This window comes from Acipenser ruthenus, chromosome 1, assembly GCF_902713425.1.
Source record: "Acipenser ruthenus chromosome 1, fAciRut3.2 maternal haplotype, whole genome shotgun sequence".
Taxonomy (NCBI): domain Eukaryota; kingdom Metazoa; phylum Chordata; class Actinopteri; order Acipenseriformes; family Acipenseridae; genus Acipenser; species Acipenser ruthenus.
Window position 1 is genome coordinate 54318922 of NC_081189.1, and position 24845 is coordinate 54343766.

The following is a 24845-nucleotide window of genomic DNA, read 5'->3' on the forward strand; positions in this document are numbered from 1 at the left end:
GTAAGTGTTGCAGTGGCCTTTGTGCTGTGGGTTGGGGACTGACAAAAGCCCCCTTTTGGGTAAAACAACTTGGTGACATCAGCTGTGTAATTATTATTATTATTATTTGTTTATTTAGCAGACGCCTTTATCCAAGGTGACTTACAGAGACTAGGGTGTGTGAACTATGCATCAGCTGCAGAGTCACTTACAATTACGTCTCAGCCGAAAGATGGAGCACAAGGAGGTTAAGTGACTTGCTCAGGGTCACACAATGAGTCAGTGGCTGAGGTGGGATTTGAACCGGGGACCTCCTGGTTATTAGCCCTTTTCTTTAAAACTGGACCACACAGCCCCCGTGATAACACAGGCTTTAAAAAACAAAGATAGTCTCAGGGTTTTCCAGAAATTGATGTTTGTAGCATCTGTAATTCATTTGTAGAATATTTTGTTTGACAATACAAAACTGGTGACTGTTTACACTGTACATTTATTTAATAGAAGCAAATAATACAATACAATTTAAAAGCTTTTTTTCAGAACCTCAGTATGATGCAGAAGCATTTTTACATGAGCTCTTTACAATATGCACTGTCCCCCAATTATAATAAACATTCTTATATTGTATAATACAAAGACACGACAAAAAAATATAAAACATGAACATAAGAACATGCCAGCTGTTATTTACTATAACTTAATACCATAATATAAATACGGCCAACTTAATAATTAAAAAACAGACAAATCAATTCAATTAATTTCATTGGGATTTTCTATTAAAATGATACAATACCTGTATGCTTAAATAAATGTAATCTTTCTTATACACACTGCTTGTTTTCAGTAAGATTAATAATAAACACATGCAAATAGATCACACGCACGCACACACACATTAAAAAAAATGAAAGATCATGGTTTTTAAGTTATTTCCAGGTTTAAAGTACAAATGCTGTTAATGACAGTCTTGGTATACCGTATGTCTGTCTCAAAGGCTGTCCCAACTAGTGAAACCATTCTGTATTATGATATTTTTCAAAAGAGTTTACTTTCTGAAAATGGTACCTTATTTTATGTATTGCAAAACTTGAAATATTGAAAATTGAAATATGCAAATATCCATCAATACAGTCTACACTGGGAAAAAAGGTCCTATTGTCCATTCTCCATATATTAATATGGTGTGTGTTGTCCAGTGAAACTAATAGACACCTGCGTATTTCAACATGCTTAATATACAGATTGCTGAATATCCCTTAATTATTTGGAGCTGTGTTATTGAGCATTATGATTTAAAATGTTAACACCTTCACCTAGCTATTTTACACTATTTGAGGCCTTATTTACAAAATGCATTAAAACACCACAGAGCAATATTTGAATGCACCAGCCAAAATATTTATCTACTTGACTTAGTTTCTTGCAGATTGCACAATATCAATATGTGTTTAAAATGTTCCAAATTCTGTATAATACTAATCTGGGATTATATACTTCAACAAAGTATTTCCTAAGAAAAGAATAAAGGAAAAGAAAAAAACTGCAAGCTTACCAGGAGCTTATTGAGGCCTCTTTAAAGACCCCGACTCTGAGATCCCTAATACTGTTGATAACTAAGCAACACATAGTTGTTTTACTGAAAAATAATAAGGGTCAGTGAAACAGCTGTTCTCTTCTAGCAGCCTATGCATGTTCACATATTTGTTCTATATTGTTTTAGGCGCTACAGTTTTAATAATTAAACAAGTATTTTGGCCTTCAGGATTTCGGTAATGCACATTGACATAGCGACAGAACAGTGTTAGTTGTATTCTTTGCTGAGCAAATTTATGCTGAAACTACTGTGGTGTGGCATGCAAAACATGAACAATTTGATAGATAACTTTACAAAGCTGTACTTATTTCTCCTGTAAAAGTTAATATGGTTGCTTCTTTTAACATTTTGTATGCAAAATTTGGTCTCCCATTAAACATCCATCCATTATCTGTAACCGCTTAATCCTATATAGGGTTGCGGTGAGCCAGAGCCTAACACAGGGTGCAAGGCTGGACTACACCCTGGATGTGATGCCAGTCCATCACAGGGCAACTAAGGACCAATCTACCTAGCCAGCATGTCTGGACTGTGGGAGGAAACCAGAATACCCGGAGAAAACCCATTTTGTCAGTTTATTTTACAATTGGACTGTGTGACCTACAGCAAAGGTTCCAAAATGCAACAGTTTATCCAGTGTTGTTTAAAAAAAACAAGTGATGAACCCAGTGATTCACTGCACAATTAAGGGTGGCTCAGTGATAATGTATAATATATATATTTTTTAAAACGATTTGAAATTGAATATCAGCTGATTAGTTAGAACTCCTACCTACTTAATTTAAATTGGAAGCAACACGTATACCAATGTATCCTCTGAGATTAAGGGGTTTTAAAAAGAATGGGTCCAGGTAAGTGACACATTTGTTCTTACCTCATACCTGGTCACCTGCCCATGGAAATAAACATTGACAGGTTTATAGATGTATGCATTACCATCTCAATACGCCTGAAACAATACCTATGTTCTGATTAACAAGATTATGCCATTTTACCAACAGATAATGAGTCTAACAACACATCTGCCTCCATTACTCAGGATGTCCCTGGCATTTTAACAGGCAGATGTCTGTTATCCATAGGTTGTACATTTCGGCATTGGTGTGGCAGCATTTCGCAGATAATGTGATGGATAAGCAAACAGCAACCACCACTTCAATTCTTATATTCTTATCTGTTTTTGTTTGTCCTGATTGTGCCTGAAATCAGTTGACTACATTTGGACCAAGTCTGAGAATATATGGCCATCTATTTTGCTACTGAGAAATTAATATTGTTTCTATATATAGAGAGAGGATACTGAATGATCATTTGTGGTATACGTTTTTAGTTCGCCACAGGTTGATCTATCCATTGATTGCACCTGGGTAATGAAGTGCTTAATTATATATAAAATATGGCAGGTTAATTAGCAGACAGGTGTATAACAGGGCAGAAATGTTTGTTCAGGGCAGTCTCCAGTCTGTGTGAAGAGAGGCTGTCATGGTGAAGAAACCTGTGTGGTTTAGAAAAGGTAGTGTGTCAACCTTTTTGTGTGTTTTGCAACCAGTAAACGGCTTAGCTGTCCGGTTTTATGGTTTAGGGTTTCTCGTTAAAGTTTAGTTAGCATTCCAGGTGGGAGTTAGGCTATATGTATATATATATATATATATATATATAATATTTTATTACTAGTTAATGCATCAGTTAGGGTTGCTATTAAAATGACAAAAGTAGTCCTAAATAACCCTAACTCTGCATTCCATTGCAACACAAGCAACCACAGACAGCTATCATCAGTTAAGACAAACATACAACTATCTGCAGATAACACAAGAGACATCCATCATCAATGGGGTCTATAACAAAAGAAAAGGGTTAAATGAGAAGGGTTAAACGAGTGGGGGTAAAATACATTTTTTTTATTTTCCAATAAATACCTTTTTTTAGTTTGTGAAAAAATTAAATGAAATATAATTAGGTTACTTTAGGCAATTCACCATTCCCCACTGAATTGTGAAACTGGAACAAAAGACCTGAGAGAGATGGCTTTTACTTGAGAGTTTCCTTCACCTCAAAACGTCCTTTTGTGAAGAGTTGCTATGCCGCTCAAACACAGTCTCTTTAAAAACTGGTAAGGAACAGTTTGCTGTAGAAAATAACTACCCCTTGAGGCTAGTTACAAAAAAAAATGTTTGTGGCAGTTTGTAAAATAAGTTAATTTTAACCATGTATAATTAGTGTATGCAAGTAAATGATCTGAATACACTACATGTATTAAACTAAGTATCTGTAGACAAATGTGTATATCAAAAACTCAAAATGTTTAAAAGATGTAGGCATAGAAGAATAGTAATTTGTATTCTTAGAAACCACGTTTGCATACTTTTTTTGTACTGCATACTGTATAAAAATTTATGGAATGAATTAGCATTTCTTTTCAGATTTCAACATTTATTTAATTTAAATACAGTTTTGTCATTAACACTTTTTGAATGTATAATTACTTGCTAACAAACTCACTTTAAATATACAAAAAGGGGTCAAAATATATCAATGTTTTTAATTTAATTTTATTTTTAAAAGTAAGCAGTTAAAAAGTTGATTTTATCAACACTAATTCTTCCTACAATTAAATCTCCTCCTCCTACTGCTGCTGCTGTTAACAAGAAAATATTCAAAATATTTCACCTTTTAAAAGGATTTTGAAGACAAGGGACAAAGCACAGTAAGTAATGCTGTTCACCCAGGGAAAACCTGCCATTACAACTTTTAGCAGCTCTTTGCTGGTGACTTTTTATTGTTAAACTCTATTTAACTGCTCATTCTTTGTATAGCAGTATTTAGGGGAAAGGGTTAAAGTATAGAGCTTTTTGGCTTAAATAGAATTGCTCAGTTTTGGTATTTTGTTAAAAGGACACTACAAATATATTTTCTATAAATGTGGTTAATCAAGAGAGCATTATTATTATTATTATTATTATTATTATTATTATTATTATTATTATTATTAGCCTCCATTTCAGCATGTGTCTGCACAAATAATGTCGTTGATAGAGTAGTGAATCATAGTGTTTAGGAGCGAAAACAAATAAGAGATTTGAGCCACCAAAATAAGCTTAAATGGAAACATAATTTTCATATACGTGACTTTTATGATACAGTCCTTAAACGTGTCACAGAAATTCTGATTTTACTACAAGTTTGCCTTTACCCTCTGCCCCTAGTGTCACATTTTATTGGATAGAACCTGTAATATTAGCAATTTACAGCCTTCTGCAGACTTTAGAGAGCAGCATTTTTAGCCAACATCTAGTGGCTATTTTCTGTAATTGTGCCATAAATGGCAACTATTAAATTAGGAATGTTTTTTTTTTTTTTTTCGTTGCTATAGGGGGATAACATTCAAAGGAGCAGTGGCAGGAGGCTTGGCAATTACAACACAGAAGCATTTCCCACATGCCTTAATCACTTGTTTTTACATGTTAGTAGAAAGGGATGAGGGAGAAAACTTTCAATACAGTTCACACATCATGTGGGCTGAGACCCTGCAGCTCTGCAGTCTGTAAAGTGTGCTGAAGAAAGACATTCTTCCTGCTGTACACGTGCAAGGAGAGGGGTCCCCTTGGAGGTTGTCCAAGCCTGCCAGTGAAAGTGGAGTGCTGCTTGGGCAAAGCAATCTTCTCCCTGTGACAAGCAGAGACAACCGGAAAGCTCTCTGTGTCAAACACTTGATTGCTTTTGCTCCGGTAGAGACTGCTGATGTCGGAGCGGCTGCTTCGGTTGTTGTGTGTGAGACTGGCGGTAGGTACAGCAGTCTTGTGCTGGGGTGCCTGCGAGGCCTCTCGCTGTTTCAAAAGGTTGCTGAAATGTAAGCTGGGCACCTGGCAGATTTTGCTCTCGCAGGTGACTGGTCTGTCTGAAGGTGGTCGGCTAAATTGGTCCTCTATGAGAGTATGCACTAACCTTCTGTCCCTTGAGTTGAGGTTTTGGTTCATAGGTCTGTTTAGACATATAGCCTGCAGTGAAAAGAGAAAAACATTTTGTTAAAACCAGTTATTTTTTATGTTTAATTCCAAATTGGAAATACCCTTTTAACAATTATTGCTACATGAATCCTCAGAGACCTCAATATAACTTCTATATAAATCCTAATCTACTATTAATTTACTAGTTCAGTGCTCAGTGTATTAGGCATACTGTGTTTGCAACAGCTTAAACTATAGACATTTCAGTGGCTGAATTTAGGCTCCCAGTGAAAACATGCAACATGTATAATACATTAAATATTCTTTCTATGCTGAATACACAATAGCAAGTGGTCCTTCTGAACATTCTTTGTACCAGATATCTATTTAAGTTTTGCTAATCCAAGGGTCAGTCTATTATTTTGCTATATCCTTTACTGTGTTTAATACATTTCAGTACTGTAACCTGAGTTTTAAAGTGCATATGCCATATACCAGTCCTCACAGAACACTTATTAAATGTTGATTACAAACAGGGAAAAGAAGCCTATTTCAAGAACAAACGCAAAACCCTTTATTTTTTCCCCATACATAGTTAAACAGTTTGCCACAGATGCCTGTTTTCCAAAATTCTTGTGAAGTCTATTCCCTTTGGGTTCCAGAAGAAACATTAGTTCAGTCCTGTTTTTGACTAGTTTGCTTCCAGCAACCTTTAAATTACAACCTTCAAACATGTAAACTTTGAGAGTGTGGATTATTCCACACAGCTCTATTGATGACACTCAGACATCCTGAGGAAGAAAACCTGAATTTTCCATGCAAAGTGGTTCCCCGGAGGAACAGTTTAAATGAATAATAACCACAGATTCCCCAAGGTAATCTTGAGTTGTACAACATTGGAATAAATCATAGATTATGATGCAGAAAGCAACTAAATGTATACAGAAACTTAGTACGTACACATCCAGCAGTAACCAGTAAGCTCATCTCCCAGATCTACAGTATTTGCTGCATTTAAGTATGTTTAGAAGTATTTCTGTGCACCAGTGAAAAGTGTGTTTCTATTCTAAATGTTAATAACCAGCAAGAAACAACTTTACACTTTATAATTTGAATCAAACTTTTCACTGGTGTAAATAGAACAAAAGTTTGACCCATACATGTGCATGTATCTATCACATACTGTCTGTAGATATTGTATACATCATGGGCCTCATTTACGAAAGGGCACTGTGACAGGGTACGCCTGCCTCTATGTATTATTTGTGTATTATGATTTAAATGTATTGTTTTGTGTTTATTTAAAGAGAGTGATTAGTATTGTTATTTTGCAGCATGGATGGGGTTAAAATTCCCCATCCAGCTAAACGTGTGCGTAATGTGGCCATCTCCAAATTAATTAAGTAATTACTAATTTGGAGATGGCCATGTATATAAAAGTGCATCAGCCACTTACAGCAGAGAGAGAGCTTTTGGAGAAAGAGTGAGAGAGATCAAGAAGCACAAGGTAAATAAAACTGCTATCCGGCTGGCTGCATTCCAGCAGATATTTGTGTTATTAACTGTGTTTGTTATTATTTCTTTTGGCCAACGTGCTGTTTTGTTTGCTGACAGTGTTTTTGTTTATTTAATTTGTTTATTTTGTTTACTGTTTATTAATTTAATTTAATAAAAGACAGAGCGCAGTGGTGACTCACCCCGCTGTCCTTGTGTGTGTGTGTACCTGTATTTCCTGGTCTGGTGATGTCACCCACCCAGCCATCCTACCACACGTGGTGTAAGAAGTGGGGTCTGGCAACACAGCCTCCACCTACCCAGGCCAGAACAGGTACTGCAGGTACAATTTTTCTTTTGAGACTTGTTGGATTTTTTTGGACATGGAAAAGAAAAATGGAAGACTGGCATGACCTGCAATAGTGGTTGGGAAAAGAAGGGGCTCCCATCAGCTATGCCTGTGCAGAGTTTGTGCACCAGGGAGACGAGTGCCCTTACATCATGGGCCATTTACGAAAGGGCACTATGACAGGGTACGGCCTGCCATAATGACGAGGTTGGGTCTTCGGCGCAGAAGCCAAAAAAAAAGCCCCTGTGCGTCCAATCCGTATGGGCCGACAGATGCCTGGAGGAAGCATGTCCTTGGTGCCTTGCCTGTGCAGAGACCAGGCACTACACCAGGGACCCCTTTGAGGAGGAGATGGTGAGTCCAGCACCCAAGAGGGGGGAGCCTGAGCATCCCAGTGCCCAAGAGGGGGGAGCCTGAGCATCCCAGTGCCCAAGAAGGGGGAGCCCGAGCATCCAGCACCCAAGAGGGGGGAGCCCAAGCGTCTAGTGACCAAGAGAGAGCCGCACCTGTCTCCAGCGACCGAGGGAGAGCCGCACAAGTCTCCAGCGACCGAGGGAGAGCCGCACCAGTCTCCAGCAACAGAAGGAGACTACCCAACATCCTGACAACATTTTACACTTACAAGTTTAAAGTCTGTTTCAAAGGTCTTTTCGACATATCAGCTCTAGTGCACTCAAGTTTGAGATCAGGGTGTCCCGAAAAAAAAAAAAAAAACAGAAAAAAACAACAAGGCTTTTGTGTTCCGTATGACATCATGGGTCATTATTGCAGTGAAAGCAGTTGTGAGGGGGAAAAAACAAGACATAGTAGCTTTATTCTTATTTCCGGCATCTGAGGAGATATAGCTATAGTGGAGGCTATTTGTAATCCTGCTTTCCAAGGGAACAAACATTCTACAATTTTGATCGTAATGCATTTCATTGTATTCCTTACATGGACGAGCCCATGTAAGGGTGGTATGTATTTACAATGAGCATAATCTAACAGCACTGACAGAACAGCAAGTCAGCACATTTTAATAGAAATATTCACATTTATATTGTATATTTATTGATGGATTTTAATCTATCAATAAATATACATATATTTATGAATCAGTCCTTAGAAATTCTGGCATGTGGTTAAAACCTCATCACATGACCAAAAATAGATATAACTATTGCCCCATGATGCTGTTTTTGGTCAATAGTTTTTTTCTCCCTCCCTCAAATGACATCATCACGATGAGCGTTTTCCTTTCCACACAAGCAAAATGCCGGACAAACCCACATGTGGACATCGATTTTGTGACTATAAAATATACTGCAAAACAAAGATGCTGCAAACACTAAAATCGTCATAAAAACTTTGCTATCAGTGTTTTCTGACTTCCTAAAATTCAACTCGACGATGTAAAAATACAACGCAATGAGAAAGTCCGACGGACAGTTTGATGCAAAAAAAGTGTAATGTATTATTTAAAAAAAAAAAAGCTCTTTTAATTATTGTAATTTCCTTCACTGATTCACCTCCAGGGGAGCCTGCGGCTTCAGGCATTATAGTCCCCTGTCGGTAACTACAGTTCTTCCCTCAGGGGCTATTTTGTTTTGTGTTTTCCTCTGCTATTGCAGTTAAAAAAGAAAAAAAAAAAGAAAAAGAGACATGTGATCCTCCACCGGACTGCAGCACCTCCGCGCCCCGCTATGGAGTTGACTCCGCTGGATTGTCTCGGCACGCCTTCTTGGTGCACTTAAAAATTCAGTTCACCCGCGTTGCAGTGGTGTCTGTTCTATTTACCCTCACAGCTTTGCTGTTGTGTGCGTGTATGTGTGGTTTTCTTTTACTGCCTTGCCCTCCACCGGGACCCAGCTCTACTGCACCCCCAGCTTGTTTCAGCCCGCCTACGCGAAGCACTGGTCAAAAATGAAGAAAAAAAAAATCAGTTACCTGCGTTGCCGTGGTGACTGCTATTTTACCCTCACAGCTTACTGTTGTGCGTGTGTAAGTGTTTTTTCTTTACTGCCTTGCAGTTAAAAAAGCGCTATTCCTCCAATGGGACCAAGCTCTGCTGAATTGAATCAGCCAGCTTGTTTCAGCCCGTCTACTTGGTGTGCTTGGTAATAACAATAATAATACAAATTTACAGCTCACCCGCCTGGTGTGGTGACTGTGTTTCTCCCATAGCTCAATTGCTGTGTGTGTAAGCCTATATTTTTTTCCTATTACTGCCTTTGCAGTTAAGAAAAAAAAAAAACAGTACACTTTTTCTTCCTGACTAACACACCGCAGCTCCTTGAGCCTGTGCTCCACTCCGGTATACGCTATGCGCTACCCTGGGTTGTGTTGACTAGGTGTCCTTGGTGCTTAGACGCTCTATGCCTCGGTGCTTAGCACCCCAGCATGTCAATAACACCTGCACTCGGTGCCCTGATTCTTCGGTGCACCAGTACTGTATTCTACCTCACTCAGTGTCCTCGGTACTTCTGCACCTTTGGTGCCTGAGTGCTTCAATATACAGGTCTACACCCTCCAGTGTTTAAACAACGCAGTTGGGGCCATATAGACATCAAGTATGGCTAAATTCCACGCTTGCACGTCCTGCACAATGTCCCCTGCTAGCACAGCTGCGCCTTACGTGGCGTTGGGAGCCCTAGCAACAGGCTCAAGCCCTTGCTCTGGCCCCAGCTCAGCCGATAACACCGGCCCCGGAGCTGACCCAGCCTGCACGGGAGTCACCACGGATGTTACAGAACCGGATGTCAGCATTACTGAGGAGGACCATGATGCGATTTCGATTGCGGCCTCATGGGAAGGTGGCCTTCAGAAGCAGCCCCTACCTCCCCTGACCATTCCTTGGACCAGCGGTAGAGGAATTGCTGCAGTGCTCTCACCGAGAACGCAAGGCGTCTATGCAGGTAGCCTCAGTGCTCCCCTCCTGTACTCTGGTATGGGAGAGAACGAGACGCTGGCGTCCTCCGTACTTGCCAGTCTGTCTGGCCGGGCGAATGGTTTATAACAGTGGACCGAATGGACACGTATTCCACGTCCCTCATATGCTGCCGTTTTGTGTCCCTCACGACTGCTCTGGTATACTTTCCCATAAGTATATTGTTGGTCGTCTTCGAATTGAAAGGAAACGTTAAGTTACTTACCATAACCCTGGTTCCCAGAAATAGTAGACGACCAACAAACCTTGCAAGGTCGCATCGGTCGCCCTCACGGGTTCGATGCAAAAAGAGAAATCGCTTCCGTGGGCTGACTATTTTAATCCCTCGCTAGGCGGGACTGAGGACATCATCCCACAAAAGGGCCTATCGGCAGCTCTGATATGAAGAGCTCAGTAAATACCTACCAATAGACAGGCATATGCCATAAGTATGTTGTTGGTTGTCTTCTCTTTCAGGGAACCAGGGTTACGGTAAGTAACCTAACGTTTTGCATTTGTAAAAAAAAGTTACAAGAAATAGATGTCTACAATTATTTATTTTAGCAATTTTTATTTATTTCTGCAAAACACCAAAAATGCTAATTCAAAAGTATTCATACACTGACAAGGAATTTTTTTTAGCAAAAATAACCTCTTTTAACCTTTTAAGTAGTGAGTTCTAAAATGCACTGCTGGTCCTAAGGGAGTGAGTTTTTTTTTCTGCATGTGCTTGATTATTACGAGTACAGCGTACAAACAAGCTGAAAGCTATATGTTTGTATGTATGTATGTAATGAACACTAACGAAATACAGACACATCATTTTTACTGTAAATAAATAAAACACATTTTTTTTATTTTGTCATAGGGAAAGGTTTTGACTAAAAATAACATGTAGGCAATAAACAATAAACAACAGGGTGGAACAACCACAACAACACGTCCTAACAAAAAACAAGGGCGAGAGAGAGAGAGAGAGACACATGAATAAATCATATCCGGGTAAACAGGTTGTGGGGGCGGAGGGAGTGGGAGTGTCTAATACTTCAGCGTATGATACCCCTTGAAGCATGGAGCAACGCACAGTTTAGCGCCGCCTCTTCACTCTCACTTGATGTTGGTGGTAAATATTCTTTGCTTATATCTTCACTGACACATTCTGACATCCGATTCAGTGGAAGAATTGTATGTATTTGAATTTATATCGCAATCTGAATTCAGTATTATTACTAATACTTCTTTCTCACTGAGCGATTTTTGCCAGTTTACAAACACTGGCAGGGGGCGCAAGAGACCAATAAATGGTGTTACAGAAACCTAGTGTGATCAGGGGTTTTGTAGGCTCAGCAATTCAAGTTTAAAGTTGCAGAACGTACCGGTACGTTCGTACTCCCTGGGGACCAGAGAGCAGCGAACGTACCAGTACGTCCGTACTACTCAAAGGGTTAAACGATTAGGATATTTGTCAATGAGCTTTTGGCATGATTCTATACTGATTTTTGACCATTCTTCAACGCAAAATTGTTCCAGTTCATTCAAATTCCGAGGACTTCTCTTGTGCACAGCCTTCTTCAACTCATAACAAAGATTCTCAATGAGATTTAGAGCGGGACTTTGACTAGGATTTATTCTTCTTTAACCATTCTGAAGTAGATTTTGATGTGTGCTTTGGATCATTGTTGTGTTGAAACGTCCAGTTGCACTTTAAACCAAGTTTTGTAAGCGGAGGGTTTCAGATGATTGGCCAATATTTTGGTATGCTATGGAATCCATTTTTACCATGTATTGGAACTAAATGTCTTGTGCCATTAGATGAAGAACAGCCCAATAGAGACCGAAGGTCGAGTAATTTCTAAACTGTCACAGAAACCTGAGATGGAATTATTTTCCTGTAACTCACTGAAGAGGCCCATCTATTATTTTTTATAATACATGGATACCCTTGTGATTCTGCGGGCTTGCCTGTAAGCTGCCCAGAGCTGCGTTGTCCCCCAATGCTGTAGCTCTGGGCTGGCTGCATGGTGAGTGCAGTGTGAAAAGAAGCGGTCGGCAGATGGCACACACTTTGGAGGACAGTGGGGTAGTAGCGGTGCGCTGAGCCTAAAAAAAAAAATAATTGGCTATTCTAAATTGGGAGAAAATGATTAAAATAATAAAATAAAACTGTGAGTGGGCTGAGATGATTTATGGCGGGTCTCAATAATAGAAAGGTGCTTTATCTAGACCAGAAATAGTGGATTGTAGTGACTGGAGAGCTTGAAAAATGACTATGTTGAAAATGTTGCTGGGGAGTATGAATTGGACTATTTGGGACAGATGCATGAGATTGAACTGAAAGACCGGGATCATCTGAAATACGCAACGATGATGAAGCAGCTTGATGAATAGCTTTGGACATTGAGGGGTCGGAAAGAAGCAGCAAAACAATCAGTGCCGTACGGGAAGTGCCAGCGTTGTAGGATACTTTCCTTTTGAAAAATGTATTCAGAATACGAGGAATTGAATTGAGGAATTGTTTGTATCCTATATCGGAATCGTGAACGGAAGCCAGCCTCATACTTTTCTGCTGGGGACTTTTTTGTATTTTTTTATTTATTTATTTATACAGGAAATTAATCCATTGAGGCCAATGCCACATTTACAAGTGAGTCCTGTCATGCACAGACACAATCATACATAAAACAACACAATTAATATTTGTGTGGTCCAGCCTTAGACAGTAACAACAAATAAACAAAGGAGCAGTAATACAGCAGGTTTTCTTTTTTTTTCAATGTGGACTAAAAGAAAAGCAATAGCAAGGAGTTTTAAGCAAATCCCTAATACGCTCTTTATAACCAAAAAATGAGAGGTTATCAAATTCCATTCTTAAACCATGTGAAAAAGTGTTCCAGGTTTTGGGAGTCGATAAGAAAAAGTCAATTATCCTAATTGTATCCTTGGGACTACCGTATCAAACTACCAGAATCATAAGATCGCAAACTATAGCAAGTATTGATGTTTTTGATCAAAGTATTAAGATATTCGGGAACCATACCTTTAATAACCTATGAGATAAAGCATTCTCGGCGTTTGGAATGCTAAGTTTAACACTGAGAGGAGTTTCCATTATGCGAGGTAAGTCAAAGACACCAAACAATAAAAAATGACAAGAGGGTGTAGACAAACAAGGCTTTATAGGGCTGATGATTATGTTATTAATTAATGGGTGGATTCTCCTATTCAGAAAGACAAGAAGTTTCCAAGGGATTTTACATCCATGCAAAATAAAATGGTATTCTTTGGAAGCTTAATCTTTATATTATTAATCTTTTCAGAAAATGTGTTGCCTATTTAACATAGCTAGGTAAGCTTTCAACATGGGGCTGCAGCTGCCTTTCAGCTATTTCCGCAATAACATATGTTGGGTTATCAATTGTGATAACAATCATTCGCACTGGGTGTTTTTCTTTGTGCATTTTTGGTTTGTTTAACCAAACCTGCTCTTGGATTTTGCGGAAGGATGTCATTTTTTAATTCTTTTGTTACACATTTTTATATAATCTATGCCCAAATCCTCACTTATTTTATTATGCTGTTATTATTATTAGTTTTTACATCTTCATGTATTTATATTTTGTAATTCAGTCCCTACTGCTTTTATATAATCGTCTTTGTTCATTACTACCACCCCAGAACCTTTATCTGATGGTCTTGTAATGATACTATCATCCTCTATTAATTCCTTTAGCGCTTCTTCATTCCTAGTTATATTTAGTTTACCTTAGGCCTGTGACTATTTCATTTCGAAGTACTTCAATATACAAGTCTAACCATTTGTTTGTCTGTGTCTGTGTGTGTTTCATCATTAAAATATTCCGCTAGCCTCATTCGTCTTTCCCATTATTTTAATTCTGTTATTAACTTATCCTTATTTATGTATCTTCTTGCCGGAATTATCAGTCAAAATGATGGCTTTAGCGGTTCTAGGTTGGTGGGATTATAACTTTTGCGATCCTGCCTTTCAAACGCCGTCAGGGTATTTAATGCATGCATTTAAGAAAAGTTATAAACGGACAACCGCATGACTTTCAGACACTCAGAGTGATTTAAATTTGAAAACCTCAAACCGTCAAAATGATTGCCGTGGCAGTTCTAGTGTTAAAACATGTATAACTATTATTCTTTTTGTATCAATACTTCAATAACCCTAACAGATTACACAGAAACATTGTTTGTAGAGTTGTACTTGACTCTTGAGGATGAAGCACCAGATCTTTCACCCTTACTAGCTCCCCTTTGCTCATCCTTGGAGTGACCGATGAAGCAGGATGCAGTTAGTCACCAATTGATTTTACCATGTTTTTCTCCCAATTTGGTATATCCAATTGTATTTTTTTTTTTTTTTAGCTCAGCTCAGCTCACCACTACCACCCCTGCACTGATTCGGGAGCGGCGAAGACAAACACATGCTGTCCTCTGAAGCGTGTGCCGTCAGCCGACTGTTTTTTTTTCACTCTGCAGTGCCGCCATGCAGCCAACCCAGAGCTACAGCGTCAGAGGACAATGTAGCCCTGGGCAGCTAACAGGCAAGCCCGCAGGCGCCTGGCCAGTCTACAGGGGTCACTGGTGCGTGGTGAGCCGAGGACACCCTGGCTGACCTAAGCCCTCCCCCCCTGGGCAGCGCTCGGCCAATTGTGCACCGCCCCCTGGGAACTCGGCAGTGGAATAGCCTGGACTCGAACCGGCGACCTCCAGGCTATCAGGTGTATCCCGCACTCCACGCGGAGCACTTTTACCGGATGCGCCACTCGGGATCCCCGATGCTAATTTCTGTTTGTTGGAAAACCATTTAGTCATTTGTCCTCAAATAAGCTGCTCTAAAAATACAGATTTCTAATGGATCAAATACAAGTAGATAATGACATACAAGCTAAGCAAACTATTAAATTGAAAAAAACAGTATGTGCAATGCTGGCAGACTAGTAATTATAATTACATAAACAGATAACATTAAGGAGTTTTAATTATACAGTACTTATTTGAATTATGAAAACAATTTATATTTATTTCAGCAGCAGTAAACTGCATTGTAATTGATAAAGAAATGTAGCTAAGATGGCTATATGTATGTATCTTGCCACCCAATGAAGACTATGTTATTTACCATCAATGAAGGCCGCCACACACCAGATGTGATGCGATTTTTCATTGGCGACAAGATACTTCCGCAGCGACATGAGCACACACACCAGAAGCGACACAGAGGTGATGTGACACATTGTAAAACTGCCAGATCAATACAACTATAAAACACTGCTGTTGACAAAACTATGATCAAGACTGGTACATATTCGTCAACATGATGTAGTAATTATGAGTGCTTTCTCTGGCAATAACTTATACAGGCTTATCATGTGCAGGGCCGGATTAACCCATAGGCTAATAAGGGACAGTATCTTGCCTTAGGCCCTCATATTTTGTAGGCCCTCCTTTAGGCCCTCCATTCCATATTGAAGTAAAAGCTGAGTGACTGTAGCGCGGCCATCAGAAATGTTTTGTCTCATCAGATATTGCTTTGTACAAATTGACGACATTAGCGACACGAATTGTAGCACCCTCGTGGTCAGTTAGCAAACTACTCCCTTAGTCTTCATCCTTCACTAGTTGAACACTCTGTCTCTGTGGCAGCGACCCATTTTTCAAGCCGTTTGAAAAATCAATCTTGAGTCTGCCTGCGTTTTTATTTCCCTTATTTTAGAGATCGCGTTTGCTTGCTTTGTTGTATGTGGTGCTATTTATTTATAGTTTATTGTATAGACATTTTACATTCTAAAGATTTTATTTAACATATTTGTAATATTAATTTTGGAACCTTGTCTCCAGATGAATCGATTCTTCGGAAACCAAGGTCAATTTCCATGTTTTTGTTATGTTTATTTATTTATTTATTTATTTTTTAAATTTAGTAGTCGGCAATTGTTTTTATCATTTTCTCACCAATTTGGAATAGCCAATTATTTTTAGGCTCAGCTCACTGCTACCACCCCCACGCTGACTGGAGAGATGAAGACGGACACATGCATCCTCCAAAACGTGTGTTGTCAGCAGTCCGCTTCTTGCAGGTGTCTGGCCAGACCACAGGGGTCACTGGTGCGCGGTGAGCCTCGGACATCCGGGTCGACCTAAGCACCCCCCCCGGGCGGCGCCCGTCCATGGTCGGCAGTGGAATAGCCTGGACTCGAACCGCCGACGTCCAGGCTATAGAGCACATCCTGCACTCCACGCAGAGTGCCTTTACCGGATGTGCCACTCGGGAGCCCTTTTATTATGTTTATTTTAAGATTTTCTAATCTTTATGTTAAAAGTTAACGATTACTATAATAAACCATTTCATAGTTTTTATTTTTATGATCTAAAATAATAAAATCAACACGATTTTATAACAACTAAATCACCGGAAAATTCTATGAGCAAAAGTTGCAGATCTTGTAAAGTTTAATATTTTACGATATGTACAATTTTTGAGTAGGACTAACCTTTTTTCAAGAAAATCGTGATTGAAATTTTCATAGCGGTGTGCATAATACCAGTATCGCCCTTTACAAAAAAATTGGCTTATTTAAACTTCTTTTACGTACAGAATTTAAAATCTATTGCTAGCAATACCTATTATCATTAAATAGAGATAGCTTCACTTATTAATAAACTGCGGAGTGAGTATTAATTGAGATCATTTCAGTTTTCAGTACATGATGCGGTGCAGCATGGGACACATTTTATATATATATATATATATATATATATATATATATATATATACATACATACATACATACATACATATATATACATATATATATATATATATATATATATATATATATATATATATATATACTGTGTGTATATCTTACGTCTGTGTCAGAAATACCCAGACAATCTCCCAGTAGATTTTACTAAAGAATTTCAACAATTTGTTGAATTCACATCCCCCTTAGATATAGAGAGAAAAGCCGACGAAAGCAAATCTATTTGGATGTACAGAGTTATCACTGAATCCAATGTGATAGACTGTTTCCCAAACTGTTAAAACTGCATTACGGCTGTATTTGTCACTAATGATTACTAACTGTAGCGGAGAACGTTCCTTCTCTCTTCTAAAAAGGGACAAAAATGTCCTCCAGTCCACCATGACTCAAGAGCATTTCAGTGTCGCCCCCCATGTCGCCTGTGGTGTAAAAGATACTTGTCAAAAATATAGGCAGCACTCCAGATAAGGGGGTTTGGGTCTGGGAGTAACTTACCCTCTAATTTTAACACTGAGAGAGTAAAATGTATTTTCAACATTACCTTGAAGTCATGAGTAATCTTGATAAATACTGTACAATCTTTAAAGTTAATGGGGTAGTGTGATGGGGTACACCCCGCCCCTGTGTTTATTTGTATTTTTGTAGTATTATTATTATTTAAATGTACTGTTTTGTGTGTTTTTTCAAAACCCAATATTTTGTTATTGTTGTTATTATTTTGTTATTGTTATTTTGCAGCATGGATGGGGTTAAAATTCCCCATCTAGCTAAACGACTGCGTAATGCGGCAATCCCCAAATTAATTAAGTGAATACCAATTTGGAGAGCCACTCATCAGGGTGGGTTGGGGAGAGTTTTGGTAAAAGGAGACAGAGACAAAGCAAGAACAAAATATATAAAAACAATTGCTACACAATACTTATTTGTTAGTCTCTGTTTTTTATTTGTTTGGCCAATGTGTCTTTTGTTTTGTGTAAGTGTGTTTTGTTTGTTCAAATATTTTGTTTTGTTTATATAAATACAAGCACATTTGCGCCTCACCTCGAAGTACTTGCTTGCCTGTCTATTTCCTTGTCTGGTGACGTCACTCACCAAGCCAACCTGTCACACATAGTGCTGTGCGTGGGATCAAGCGCCTCCATTTTTTAGAATAGTTTTGTGGGGAAGGAAGAAGGCCCATGGTGCCTGCACTGTACAGAGTGTGGGCACTACACAGCGTGTTGCCTCTTCCGTGGGGAAAAGGAGTTGCCACCTGCCCAAAAGAGGAATGGGAAAATCAGGGAGGTGAGCAATAGGACCTGGCTGAGGGACCCCAGTGGATAGGAGTACTCCACCGCTGAGCTGGATGATGAAGAGTGGTGCTCATATTATGGGCATGAAGAGGAAAGCTGTTCGGAGGTCGACTGGGACACATACGAGGAAAGGGATGAGCCTGAAGCCCTGTTGTCTCCAGCGCCACTGGGAGAAGCCCTGCTGTCTCCAGCCCTACATGGGGGAAGCCCTGCTGTCTGCAGTGCCACCATTGCCATTGCCGAAGACCCCGCACCCCTGCCAGCTACAAGGCAGGAGGGCCACTGGGACGCCTACCTCTGCATTCTCGAGGTCTCGAGTTGGTGCCTCGCTGCGGGGAGTGGGGGCACTTTGTGGTCAAATGCCCCCTCCCAGGGGAGGAGGAACCACTGCCGGAGGGCAGCTGGGACATCTACCTCAGCGTTCTCGAGGTCTCGAGTGGGTGCCCCGCCTGCATTAGCCCTGCTGCCTCCACCACCAGAGGGAGAGGAGCTGTGGCAGCTTCTACCTCCACCAGAGGAGCTGGAGCTACCTCCACCACCAAAGGGAGAGAAGCTGCAGCTGCTTCTAGCTGCACCACCAGGGGATGCCATGCCTGCACCACCTGGGGATAACAAGCCTGTACCGCCTGGAGATGCCACGGCATCACCACCCGGGGTTGCCTGTCCCGACCGCCCAGGATGCCTGTTCGTCACCACCCGGGGATGCCTGTAAATCATGCCCGGGGATGCCTGTTCGTCACCACCCGGGGATGCCTGTAAATCACGCCCGGGGATGCCTGTTCGTCACCACCCAGGAATGCCTGTAAATCACGCCCGGGGATGCCTGTTCGTCGCCACCCGGGGATGCCTGTTCGTCACCACCCGGGGATGCCTGTAAATCACGCCCGGGGATGCCTGTTCGTCACCACCCAGGAATGCCTGTAAATCACGCCCGGGGATGCCTGTTCATCGCCACCCGGGGATGCCTGTTCGTCACCACCCAGGAATGCCTGTAAATCACGCCCGGGGATGCCTGTTCATCGCCACCCGGGGATGTCTGTTCGTCACCACCCGGGGATGCCTGTAAATCACGCCCGGGGATGCCTGTTCGTCACCACCCGGGGATGCCTGTTCGTCACGCCCGGAGATGCCGGTCCCCCACCGCCCAGGGATGCCTGTCCCCCACCGCCCGGGGATCTCTGTTCGTCACCGCCCGTGGATCTCTGTTCGTCACCGCCCAGGGATGCCTGTTCGTCACTGCCCAGGGATATCTTTTCCTCATCGCCTGGGTGTCCTTTGCTGCTGTTTGCCAGTTGCAGTGTGGCCTCTGGAGGAAGGCCTCGTACCACTGTCAGCCTTTCCGCTTCCAGCATTGCCACTATGGGAGGGCCTCACATCATGGCTGCCAGAACAGCCACTAGAGCTGCTGTTGCCGCCTCAGCAGTCGGGAGGCCGGTTACCATCACCTGGGGCCCTTTTGCTGCTGAAACCCAGGGATTTGTTATTGCTGCCGCCCATGGGCCCATTGGTGCCTCCGTTCCTGTGCCGGGACATAGACTGAGACTGTTGGGCCTTTAAGAGGGAGGTGGCTGTTAAGGCCATGTGCCCGTATTTACTGTAGTATTATTATTATTTAAATGTACTGTTTTGTGTGTGTTCTAAAAACCTGATATTTTGTTATTGTTGTTTTACAGCATGGATGGTGTTAAAATTCCTCATCCAGCTAATCACGTGTGTAATGCGGCCATCTCCAAATTAATTAAGTGATTACCAATTTGGAGATGGCCACGTATATATAAAGAGCGAATCAGTGGTTCATCATGGTTGGTTGGAGAGAGTTTTGGAGAAAGGAGACAGTAAGATAAATAACTGAAAACAATTGCTACTCGTGCTGGCTTTACACCAGCACTATACTTGTTGAATTATTGTGGCGGTTTATTTTGGCCACCGTGATGTTTTGTTTTGTGTTTAGTATTTTGTTTCCGTTTCAAATATTTTATTTTATTTAATAAAGAAAGAGTGCATTTGCAACACACCCTGTAGTACCTTGCCTGTATTGTCAACTTCCTGGTCTGTGATGTCAACACTCGCATTTTGTCAAGGTATCACACTGACTGCAAATTAATTACATTACTAATTATATTTTTAAATTAAACTCTTAAACTAAGTGAACATTTTAAAACTTAAATATAAAACCATACATATAAATAAAATAAGGAAATGCATTAATAAGTTGTAAAACAGTTTGTTTAATATTACAGGCACCTTTTTTTAGCATTTGCGTCTGCCGATGGTTCCAGTAGAATTTGTTGCTGAACTAGGGTGTTTACGCTTCACCTGTGTAGCTTTGAATATTTCAAATTCTTACTGTGATTGGCTGCAAAGACATAAGAGCTAGCCAGAGATTGGATAATGTTTGATGGGTTGTTTTTTCTTGTGTACAGTTTCCTAATAACTGAAGGCATTGTATTCTGGGAGATGTAGTTGTTTTAGGGGAGACGGGAGGGGAGGCAGACAAGCTGTGCAGCAAAATTGCTATGCATATTTTTACACATTAAATTTAAATGTAATGCATATTTCGGATTTTTTAATGCGTAAAAACGCAGGTACATAGCTTATCTGGACCACTGAGTAAAAGTTATTTTAATTTTGTCGCATCGTGTCTGGTGTGTTGCTGCCTTTACCCTTTTAAATCTTAATTGAAGTGGGAGTATAGAAATTCAGTAGAAGTGAAATACAGGAGAATATATTAAACTATAGGTAGGTAAAGCCAACTGTACTGAAACATGAATAAGATATGGTAAAGCCTCAATATCACTGATGGGGTCATGATTATGGATTGTTTGTGATGTTGCAGCCCTTTCCTGTAGAAAAAGCATAAAAGTGTAATAAAGCATTGTGAAAGCATGATAAAGCAAATGTAAGCATTGTAAAGCCCACGGGGTATGGTAAAGCATATAAAAAACAGCAAACCACGGTAAACTATGGTAAACGCATAGTATAACCATGGGGAAAATTGCAAAATGAACATGGTAAACTTTTATAAGGGACCATACTTTACACCGATGTACTGTAATGGTGGAATGATTGAAAGTCCCTAAGCAGTCTGTAATTTACCTGTTTTTCTGGATTGTTACTACTGTACTATGTTACTGCTACTATCCATGCACGTGTAAGGGTATGTGTAGACTTAAGGGTGTCATTCTGTTCTATTATGTAATCATTCCATGCACTTCACTAAGTTAAGTTTTTCTTCATTGGTCTACTTTAGAATGCACATGAACTTCCAACAACAACCTGAAATTGCTTGCATCGATCATTAGCCCTGCCTCATGGCTATACTACTGTACCACATTACAAAAAACAAACCAAATTGAATGTCACTGAAGATAGAGCTCAGCTGCAGTCTGCTCTAGAAAAAAGTCCAAAGCACATAGTGATACTTGTAATGCACAAAATGGATTTAAACTATGTAAATCATAGATATTTAGGGGGTGCACTTTAAAGGGAAAAATACCTAGGCTAATAAATGGTGCAACTTAATTATATTATATTACCCAAAAGACAGGGAGACGGACACCCAAAGATCAGTTTTCTGGCCCTTCAGCCATAGATGAGACAATGATATTGGCTACAGTCAGTTACAGTGCTAGCAAGCACCATGAGAGCTTCCTCCTCATAGACCTGCTAGTGGCCCTCAGTCCAGACCTGAATATCCTTCCTATTCATCCTGGGCCTCTCTTAAGCGAGATTGCAAATTGTGCTGGTTATCGATTTGTCCACTGAAAAAGGCTCTGGGAAAGTGCAACACTCAAGGAGTACCTTACAATGAACAGTTCAAAGGCATCAATCTTTAAGCTTTAGGTTGCTGCATTAGTGCTGTTACCTTCCAAATGGATCAGGGGGTAAGCTTCTAGGGCTTCCATGCTATATAACTAATATATAGGTTATGGATATACTTATTATTTATTTATTTTCCATATGAATTTATTATCAAGGAAGAATCTAGCATTATTATTATTTTTTTGTTAGTTTGGCTAAAGTTTAATTGATTTATATCAGTACTGATGAAATTGAAATATTGATATTTTACTGGGCTTAAATTTAGACAAAAAGAATGAGGCAGTAGTACTTACAATACATAAGAGTTTAAGGAAATGATTAAAACCAAATATATATTCTAGGAGCATCTTTGTTATCTATATTTTACTTGAAGGGAAAATACAGCAGGAGCATCTTGAGCAAAGAATGGGCAGTTTATGCATAAAGGCACTGCAGTTTGTCGTAGATATACCTTTTTCAATAGAAATATCGATAATCTGTACAAATTGTGCTGAATTGTGTGGTTGTTTTGTGATACTACTGTCCACTGGGGGCTTCCAGCCTTTAGTGTGTTGTCCATTTTCTAGGCATGCATAATTACATCATTTCTGTATCTTCCCTTGGTACAGTGCACTTGTGTCAGTGGAGTACATGTACATAATTACTGGGTTTTTGGAGTAGCACTGGTGGCCCAGTCCATTGAAAAATACTTGTGCTTGTTACTTAGATCACAGCAGGCTGGAACAAGTGGCACAGCAATTACTGTCTTTACTGTCTAATTTTCTATTTAATTTTAATACTGCAGGTTATTTAAATCTTTAGTGCGCTTGACGTGGAATTCTTCCCTCCGACGTTAGAAAACATAAGTATCTTTTTTTTTTGATGTACATTTAATAATGTCAGTGCTGGGCATGCCTGTGAAATATAACACAGCATCATCTTAAGCAGAAATAGAACAACACAATTTATGCTGTGAAGAAAAACAAGGTCCCATTTGCATTGGTGAGGGTATCAAATGTTATGACTCTTACAGAAGCTCACTTACATGGCAGCCCCTATTACAAGCCAAGCAGTGTGTGTCAAGGTGTGTTAAACAGTTTGGGTTAGCATAGTATCTGATTTAGCACAGGGGTGCAAGTTGTTACAAGACAGAATCCTTATACCACTGAAAATCATGTTGTTAAGATCTAGAAGAAATGATAATGCTAGCTATTATAACAAAGGTAAAAAAAAATAAAAAAAAGCATACTTCACCATGGGGAATAAAACCATTTTAGTGGGGAAAGAAATCAAGCATTCCTCCCCACAGGATCCTACTCTTTAATGTTTTCAGTGCCTTTGACGTGAGCTCTTGTCATTTTATTGTCTCCCATAATATACAAATGACTAGTCTTGTAAGAAAAATATTGTTAACGGTGTAGCAGTGTGCAACCTACAAAAAATATGTGTGGTCTCCTGCTTTGACCTCTTCAGCAAGTAGAAATCTCATAAAATGACATAGCCTACCGGAAATGTGATGAGTTGCTGAAATAGCTCACAACATATAAAATGCTTAATTTTGAAATAGAAAAAAAATAAAAAAAATAAAGCTTGCAGCCCTTGAACTAGTTACTGCTGCAGTTTGAATGACAGTGACAACACATGTAACTAAGAATAAACAACTAACTTGTTATGTTTACTATTGTACTGTTTTTTTTGGTAGGTTGAGATTTTTTGCTGTTTATGGTGACAGTTTTCATCCTCACCATGCTTTAACATAGTCATAAGCAACTGAATAAGTTAAATTATCTCATTCTCTTTTCTTTAGGCTAAGCCACAGTAATGTGTTCTAGAAATAATAGAATAAAGGCCACCATATTTGTAACCAAGGAAACAAAGAATGTCACTGAATAAAAGCAGCAAAAAAAAAAAAAAAAAAAATATGCATGTAAATTGCTCTACCTGACTTTAAGGAATCCCCAACAGTGAGATTTATCTGATGCAGACTGGATACAGATATACAAACATTGATTTTTTAAGTGCATTTATTTATTTATTTATTTATTATTTTTAAGCATAAACTGTTCTGCGTCTATAATAAATGTTGCAGCCTCAACATTTGCTGGGTAACTGTAAATAGCTCACACATCACTTAATTTGTATTGGACACTAATGCTGTAAAGAGCTCCTCTGGGTCCTGCTTGCGTTTCATGTGCTGTTCCGCGCCTGCTCCACTGAAAGGGCCATCATGCTCATTGTCAGTTGTATCTGTAATGGGTGTTTTGTAGCTGTCACAAAGGATTCTTTGTACCCCAGTGGAAGAGGGCTGTCTCTTTTGAAGACTGAGAATACTTCTCAAGTACAATTTGTTGCATACCTGCTTACACTATGGTGTAGGAAGCTCTCCATATTAAAAATAGATATTTATATCATTTACATTAAAGATAAAAGAGACATACACTTTTTATTATATATTTCCATAAACACAAATCAAATAATGACTTGATTGCTTTGGACAGACAGTCATGAAGGAAGCGGCTCAGTTGCAGCACGAGCTGTAACAATGTACTGTACATTAGCAAGTGACAAATGACCTAATCAAATTGATATCTGTAGTATCGCGGTAGTGAACAGGGCAAAGCTGCTAGGTGGAGCTACATTGCTAGTAAAGTGTGGATTAAGCAGCAGGTTTATGGGTAAGAGAGAGAAGA

The 24845-nt window shown here is 39.7% G+C and overlaps 1 protein-coding gene across 2 annotated transcripts in view; it reads right to left on the minus strand.

Annotated features, from left to right (window-relative positions):
• Positions 1–261: 261 nt before the first annotated feature.
• Positions 262–24845, minus strand: part of LOC117420735 (serine-rich coiled-coil domain-containing protein 1-like) — a 651306-nt gene continuing 626722 nt past the window's right edge. Inside the window, exon 9 of one of the 2 annotated variants that reach the window (XM_059026175.1) lies at positions 262–5574. In XM_059026175.1, the coding sequence (XP_058882158.1) occupies positions 5080–5574 (495 nt within the window). In that variant the 3' untranslated portion in view covers positions 262–5079. The remainder of the gene's footprint in view (positions 5575–24845) is intronic. The other variant, XM_034034306.3, reaches the window with a different exon arrangement.